This window comes from Eleginops maclovinus, chromosome 4 (assembly GCF_036324505.1).
Source record: "Eleginops maclovinus isolate JMC-PN-2008 ecotype Puerto Natales chromosome 4, JC_Emac_rtc_rv5, whole genome shotgun sequence".
Classification (NCBI taxonomy): domain Eukaryota; kingdom Metazoa; phylum Chordata; class Actinopteri; order Perciformes; family Eleginopidae; genus Eleginops; species Eleginops maclovinus.
Genome location: NC_086352.1, coordinates 634,900 through 643,530, shown reverse-complemented (window position 1 = coordinate 643,530; position 8,631 = coordinate 634,900). Strand labels below are relative to the sequence as shown.

Sequence of the window (8,631 nt, the reverse complement as noted above, 5' to 3'; positions counted from 1 at the left end):
GGAAACGTGATGGAGGATAAATATGAAATATGGCCGAAGATATTTAGAATAATGAACGTCAGCCACAGGTGTATTTTGGAGTCACATTTATTTCTTCTTCTCTGGTTTACTGAGGGACAATGCTTACTACAAAATAAATACAAAGTGATCCACAGCGCAAAAATATACAAAGGTCTCTGATCAATGTAAACTTTAAACACATTTCCACAAACAATTCATCAACCTTTGTGACCCAAAACATATCCATATCTTTACAGGTGTGTACAAAGGGCAGAAAGAGGAGGGTCAGATGACCGGCGTACCTGTCTCAGTCTCCGGTATTCTACTAACCGGCTCTCAGTGCAGCAGATGGAGAGAGAGGAAGGTGCGGGGGCACGTTCAGGCCAAAGTTACAGAAGAGGATCAGGACCACATTTTACTTTTTTGGGGGGTTCTGAAATCTTCAGAACTTGGATGTTTTGGTCAGAAAGAAAACATGTTTTGAACACGTGGCTCTAAGTCTTCCTACAAAATACAGGAGATATTCATATGTCAAAATATGGCTGCATAGACTGTCATCTTTTGCATAGTGCTCGAGTACCATCACTGCGATAAACACCATATATTATATATTATTGTGAATATGTGGGACAAGCATGCCATACACACTAGGGAGAGGGTCTCCTGTTTGTCTTTGCAAAGTCTGATAGACTTTAAAAGTGCCCCTATAAACTCGTCTGCATAAAACACCAGAGATCATCTGAAGATTTCACTTCCTATGTCCGTTATAAAAATAAATATACTCAGATTACTGTGGCAGGTGATTCTCTGATTCAGACGAGCTTTTGGTACAAATGCAACATCCCATAATCCAGCACCTTGAAAACCAGCTTCCTATTAAACACACATCCTCCATCAATCACAGAAACATGCTGAGGTCCAAACTGAGAGGAGCTCTGGGTACATCAGAAATAACCTGCATCACAACCTCCTTTTTCTTTGCAGCTGCTTCTCCTCTCCTTCTCCTGCTGGTCCTCCTGCTCCTCCTCCTCCTGCTGGTCCTCCTCCCCCTCCTGCTCCCCCTCGTGCTCCTCCTCCTCAGATTGTCTCAGTTACTTATTGCATGAGAGTATTTACTGTAATAGTGAGCTATCTTTAATATCATGCTTCACCTTTTATCTCACAGTCGGTCGTGATGAGGAAACGTATATAAGGAGGCCGCGTTACAGACGTCTTCCACCAGGAGCAACGCGTTACAGACGTCTTCCACCAGGAGCAACGCGTTACAGACGTCTTCCACCAGGAGCAACGCGTTACAGACGTCTTCCACCAGGAGCAACGCGTTACAGACGTCTTCCACCAGGAGCAACGCGTTACAGACGTCTTCCACCAGGAGCAACGCGTTACAGACGTCTTCCACCAGGAGCAACGCGTTACAGACGTCTTCCACCAGGAGCAACGCGTTACAGACGTCTTCCACCACCAGGAGCAACGCGTTACAGACGTCTTCCACCAGGAGCAACGCGTTACAGACGTCTTCCACCAGGAGCAACGCGTTACAGACGTGACGTCTTCCACCAGGAGCAACGCGTTACAGACGTCTTCCACCAGGAGCAACGCGTTACAGACGTCTTCCACCAGGAGCAACGCGTTACAGACGTATTCCACCAGGAGCAACGCGTTACAGACGTCTTCCACCAGGAGCAACGCGTTACAGACGTGACGTCTTCCACCAGGAGCAACGCGTTACAGACATCTTCCACCAGGAGCAACGCGTTACAGACGTCTTCCACCAGGAGCAACGCGTTACAGACGTGACGTCTTCCACCAGGAGCAACGCGTTACAGACGTCTTCCACCAGGAGCAACGCGTTACAGACGTCTTCCACCAGGAGCAACGCGTTACAGACGTCTTCCACCAGGAGCAACGCGTTACAGACGTCTTCCACCAGGAGCAACGCGTTACAGACGTCTTCCACCAGAAGCAACGCGTTACAGACGTCTTCCACCACCAGGAGCAACGCGTTACAGACGTCTTCCACCAGGAGCAACGCGTTACAGACGTCTTCCACCAGGAGCAACGCGTTACAGACGTCTTCCACCAGGAGCAACGCGTTACAGACGTCTTCCACCAGGAGCAACGCGTTACAGACATGACGTCTTCCACCAGGAGCAACGCGTTACAGACGTCTTCCACCAGGAGCAACGCGTTACAGACGTATTCCACCAGGAGCAACGCGTTACAGACGTATTCCACCAGGAGCAACGCGTTACAGACGTCTTCCACCAGGAGCAACGCGTTACAGACGTCTTCCACCAGGAGCAACGCGTTACAGACGTATTCCACCAGGAGCAACGCGTTACAGACGTCTTCCACCAGGAGCAACGCGTTACAGACGTCTTCCACCAGGAGCAACGCGTTACAGACGTCTTCCACCAGGAGCAACGCGTTACAGACATGACGTCTTCCACCAGGAGCAACGCGTTACAGACGTCTTCCACCAGGAGCAACGCGTTACAGACGTATTCCACCAGGAGCAACGCGTTACAGACGTCTTCCACCAGGAGCAACGCGTTACAGACGTCTTCCACCAGGAGCAACGCGTTACAGACGTCTTCCACCAGGAGCAACGCGTTACAGACGTCTTCCACCAGGAGCAACGCGTTACAGACGTCTTCCACCAGGAGCAACGCGTTACAGACGTCTTCCACCAGGAGCAACGCGTTACAGACGTCTTCCACCAGGAGCAACGCGTTACAGAACCATGTAGATATGGAAATAGAAACACTGGAAGAAACCTCTCTGACATTGGAAACATACCTTAACAGTTTCACCAGCTTATTTTAACATCATGATCACATGAAGATGTTTCTCAGTGTTCTGGAACATTTGTATCTGCATGGTTTCTGAAGGGGAAGCTGGTTAGTCGGCCTCTGTAGAAACAGCCTTATGTGATTACAGTGACAGGTATTCACAGAATACATCCAGCATATCTTCCACTGATACAGACTGAGGGGTTTCAGTTTCTGAACAAGACCCGGGGGTCTTCATGGAGGGGGAGATATTTAAAATGCTCTCCACAGAGGAACCAAACAGCGCCATCAGGTTAATCAAATATATTAAAAATGGTCCGTTAGGGTCCTACGAAGGCCAGGGGTGCGCTCGTCGGGGGGACTCCCGTCCGAGTTCTCCGCCTCCCCCTCAGAAATGGCCTGCATGGGAGAGGGGGGGAGTCGGCATCGTGCCCCATAGCGGCTGCTGCTGCATGGGGGGGGGATCCTGCAGCGGCCCGACCTGGAGGGGGGGCAGGATTTGGGGGAGAAGGACTCGGCGTTGGTCCTGGGAAAGGGGCTGCCGGGCTTGTCCTGCTGCAGTGGGGAAGACGCCTCCCCAGGGGGTCGGGGGGAGTCCAGCAGGGGGTCTCCAAGGGAGCGGGGGGAGACGGGGCTCCTCAGGATCTCGGTGGCTGACATGCGGAACCCGGACTCAGATCGACTGCCCTTCCTCAGCAGCAGCAGCTTGAACTCCTCATTGGAGGTGCTGGACTTCCTGGCGTTCCTGAGGACGGACCCGGATACTCTTTGCATGCTGGGGGGGGTCACAGCGGGGGAGGGTGGGGACAGCGGGGAGACTGGGGAGGTCGTGGTGCTGCTTGGGGGAGTCGAGGCAGCTCCGAGCCGGGTCTTCGAGTTCAGCTCAGAGGAGTCCTTCCTCCCCAACACCTTCCTCTTAGACCTGCAACAAAAATAGAGCTTATAGTGAGTTCTGGTTCAGGCTGATCTGGGACCAGCTCCTGGTTCAGCTGCTATAGACTCTCCTCTGTAATAGAGCTTATAGTGAGTTCTGGTTCAGGCTGATCTGGGACCAGCTCCTGGTTCAGCTGCTATAGACTCTCCTCTGTAATAGAGCTTATAGTGAGTTCTGGTTCAGGCTGATCTGGGACCAGCTCCTGGTTCAGCTGCTATAGACTCTCCTCTGTAATAGAGCTTATAGTGAGTTCTGGTTCAGGCTGATCTGGGACCAGCTCCTGGTTCAGCTGCTATAGACTCTCCTCTGTAATAGAGCTTATAGTGAGTTCTGGTTCAGGCTGACCTGGGACCAGCTCCTGGTTCTGCTGCTATAGACTCTCCTCTGTAATAGAGCTTATAGTGAGTTCTGGTTCAGGCTGACCTGGGACCAGCTCCTGGTTAAAGAGGTTTTTCTGCTGACCTGTGGATCAGGGCAAACAGGTCCTCGGTGGTTCGAGTCCTGGTTGGAGACACAAACACGCCATCTTCCTCCGTTTTAGACTCTTCACTCAGGGAGGAGTCTCCAGCGTCAGGGGGGAGGGCGCCTGTCAACAGAAATCAACAGTTTAATATTCGGCAGAGGTGAGGAGACCCCGGACCTCCTGTCTGTGTCATAAAGCCTTCTAGTCGAGGCTTACACTGTAACTGAGAGACCCGTGAAAGTGTGGACCACTCTAAATAAAAGACCCCACAAGGATCGGGACACATCTGGATTCAGTACGTGGCGGCCTCAAAACAGCAGATTATTTAACCAGGTTTTCCAGAAGTTAGTGGAGGTAAGACCTGATCCAGGAGGATCCGAGCCTGAAAGGTCAACAGGAGGTATGATAACAGTCAGGGATTAATACAGGCCCTTCAATACGTGAGGGGCGCCCGACGTGGTGCTCTGAGAGAACCACTAAAGACCCACAGGACGACGGATCACATGATGTACCTGTCTGTCTGCAGAGATCCTGTCTCTCTGCTGCCTCGTCCTCCGCAGCTCCGGAGGACTCTTCTTCTTCTGTGGCTCCTGCAGCTCCGGAGGACTCTTCTTCTTCTGTGGCTCCTGCAGCTCCCAAGGACTCTTCTTCTTCTGTGGTTCCGGCAGCTCCCAAGGACTCTTCTTCTTCTGTGGTTCCGGCAGCTCCCGAGGACTCTTCTTCTTCTGTGGTTCCTGAAACTCCCGAGGACTCTTCTTCTTCTGTGGTTCCTGTAGCTCTGGAGGACTCCCACTCTTCTTCTGTGGTTCCTGTAGCTCTGGAGGACTCCCACTCTTCTTCTGTGGTTCCTGCAACTAGGGGTTCCTCTATTTCTGCTGTGGTTCTTGCAGACCTGAGGAGGCTCTCAAAGACCTCCTTTGATTGGCTGTCAGCAATCACTCTGTGTTCACCCAATCCAGAGAGAGGACCTCCTTCATCCTCCTCTTCCTCCCCTCTCTGCAGAACAGACTCTGAACTGCGTACAGATGTTTCTACTTCCTGTCTGATGTCTGGTACAGGATCCTCCACCTGCGGGGTGAGGAGAGACTCTAAGGAGGCCTTCAGAGAGGGAGGGAGGGTGCATGACAGGGGGGGTGAGGAGGCTGGTTTCTCCCCGAGACTCCCCCCCCCCTGCTCCCTGCTGAAGGAGCGCAGCTGAACAGAGTGCAGCACAGTCGGGGTGATGAAGAGTGGGGGGGGGCTGAACTCCTGAGTCCTGTAAGCCTGAGCCAGGTCAGCAACATGAAGGGCCCTGAGATCCAGGTGTGAGGGGGGCTCCTGGTCCTTCCTGGGGAAGGCCTCCTCACTGCAGGACAGTGAGGACTTTCTCTCGGGGACTTGGGGCCTCCTCTTGCAGGGGGATTGGGGCCCCGGGAATAAGGCGGCGGTGGGGCAGGAGGAGGTCGGGGTCTCGGACTGACTTGAGTAACCGCTGGAGGGGCTCCCGAGGCCCCCAAGCAGCTCCGGAGACCTGATTTCCCCCACGGGCAGCAAGGGGGGGGAGGTGGCTGTGGGAGAGTCAGGGGTCTCCTGGGTCCGGTGGGTCCCCTCTATGACTGTGGTCCCGGTGGCGGTGCTTGAGTTGGACAGTGAGCGGTACGTGTCCCCTCCCCCTCTCAGGTCCCCCTTCAGGTCGCTCAGGAGCCACAGGTCTGCGTAGTCGGCCTGCACCGCCCCCCCCGTCTTTAAAAGAGTCTATAGAGCTGAACATGCCAAAATCAGGTAGGCCCTCGGAGACCAGCCCCTCCCACTTATCTTCTCCTTCCCGATGAAGGAACACCTGGGGCTGCTGGGAGTTCTGTGTTTGATAGAGAAGGTGGGTGGGGGGGGGAGGTGGGGGTCAGCCATCAGAGCTTCAATCAAAACAAGCTCAATATTTTAGTTATCCCTAAAATACTAATAATAACTATAATAACTATAATAACTATAATAACTATAACTATAATAACTATAACTATAATAACTATAATAACTATAATAACTATAACATAATAACTATAATAACTATAATAACTATATAACTATAATAACTATAATAACTATAACTATAATAACTATAACTATAATAACTATAATAACTATAACTATAATAACTATAACTATAATAACTATAATAACTATAATAACTATAACTATAATAACTATATAACTATAATAACTATAATAACTATAATAACTATAATAACTATAACTATAATAAACTATAATAACTATAATAACTATAACTATAATAACTATAATAACTATAATAACTATAATAACTATAACTATAATAACTATAATAACTATAATAACTATAATAACTATAATAACTATAACTATAACTATTAATAACTATAATAACTATAACTATAAAAACTATATAACTATAACTATCATAACTATAACTCAATAAATAACTATAATAACTATAATAACTAATAATAACTATAAATAACTATAATAACTATAACATAATCAACTATCATAACTATGAATAAACTATAACTATAATAACTATAATAACTATAACTATAATAACTATAATAACTATATTAACTATAAATAACTATAATAACTATAACCATAAAAACTATAATAACTATAATAACTATAATATAATAACTATAATAAATATAATAACTATAATAACTATAATAACTATAATAACTATAATAACTAAAATAACTATAACTCTAATAACCTATAACTATAATAACTATAACTATAATAACTATATATAACTATAAGGGGGGGGGGGGGGGGGGGGGGGGGGGGGGGTTTGTGTTGGGTGGGGGGGGGGGGGGGGGGGGGGGGGGGGGGGGGGGTATGTGTTTTGGGGCTATAATAACTATACTATATAACTATAATAACTATAACTATAACTATAAGAACTTTAAGTACTATAATAACTATAACTAATAACTATAATAACTATAATAATCTATAATAACTATAATAACTAATAATAACTATAATAACTATAATAACTATAATTACTATAATAACTATAATAACTATAACTATATAACTAATAACTATAATAACTATAAATAACTATAATAACTATAATAACTATAAACTATAATAACTATAACTATAATAACTATAATAACTATAATAACTATAACTATAATAACTATAATAACTATTATAACTATAATAACTATAACTATAATAACTATAATAACTATAATAACTATAACTAATAATAACTATAATAACTATAACTATAATAACTATAATAACATAATAACTTATAACTATAACTATAATAACTATAATAACTATAATAACTATAATAACTATAACATAATAACTATAATAAATATAACTATAATAACTATAATAACTATAACTATAATAACTATAATTACTATAACTATAAAACTATAATAACTATAATAACTATAACTATTATAACTATAATAAACTATTATAATAATAACTATAATAACTATAATAACTATAATAACTATAATAACTATAACTATAATAACTATATAACTATAACTATAATAACTATAATAACTATAATAAATAAGATATAACTATATAACTATAATAACTATAATAACATAATAATATAATATAATAACTATTACTATAATAACTATAATAACTATTATAACTATAACTATAATAACTATAATAACTATAACTAGTAAAACTATAATAACTATAATACTATAACTATAATAACTATATAACTATAACTATAATAACTATAATAACTTAATAACTATAATAACTATAACTATAATAAACTATAATAACTATAATAACTATAACTATAATAACTATAATAACTATAATAACTATAACTATAATAACTATATAACATAATAACTATAATAACTATAATAACTTATAAATAACTATAATAACGATAACTATCACGATAACTAAATAACTATAATAACTATAACTATAATAACTATAATCACTATAATAACTATAATAACTATAATCACTATAATAACATAATAACTATAACTATAATACTATATTAAAAAAAACCTTTATTAAAAAAATAAATAACTATAAAAATATAACTATAATAGCTATAACATAATAACTATAATAACTATAACTATAATAACTATAAATTAACTATAATAACTATAATAACTATCATAACTCTAACTATAATAACTATAATAACTATAATAACAATAAAAACAAAAACAATAATAACAATAATAACTATAATCACTAATAAAAACTATATAACTAAAATAACAAAAAAACCCATAACAAAAACAAAAACTAAAATTAACTAAATCACTATAATAACTATAAACTAAAAACACTATAATAACTAAAATAACTAAAAAAACTATTAACTATAATAACTAAATAATATAAAAAACTATAATAACTATAATAACTATAACTCTAACTATAAAACCTAAATAACAATA

General features: G+C 42.2%; 1 protein-coding gene across 1 annotated transcript in view; it reads right to left on the bottom strand.

Annotated features, from left to right (window-relative positions):
• Nucleotides 1–69: 69 nt before the first annotated feature.
• The window catches only part of nhsa (Nance-Horan syndrome a (congenital cataracts and dental anomalies)), a 9,224-nt gene continuing 662 nt past the window's right edge, over nt 70–8,631 (bottom strand). Inside the window, exons 2-4 of the mRNA XM_063880705.1 lie at nt 4,702–5,923; nt 4,189–4,312; nt 70–3,714 (exon numbers count right to left, since the gene is read on the bottom strand). Coding sequence (XP_063736775.1) covers nt 3,099–3,714; nt 4,189–4,312; nt 4,702–5,923 — 1,962 coding nt within the window. The 3' untranslated portion in view covers nt 70–3,098. The remainder of the gene's footprint in view (nt 3,715–4,188; nt 4,313–4,701; nt 5,924–8,631) is intronic.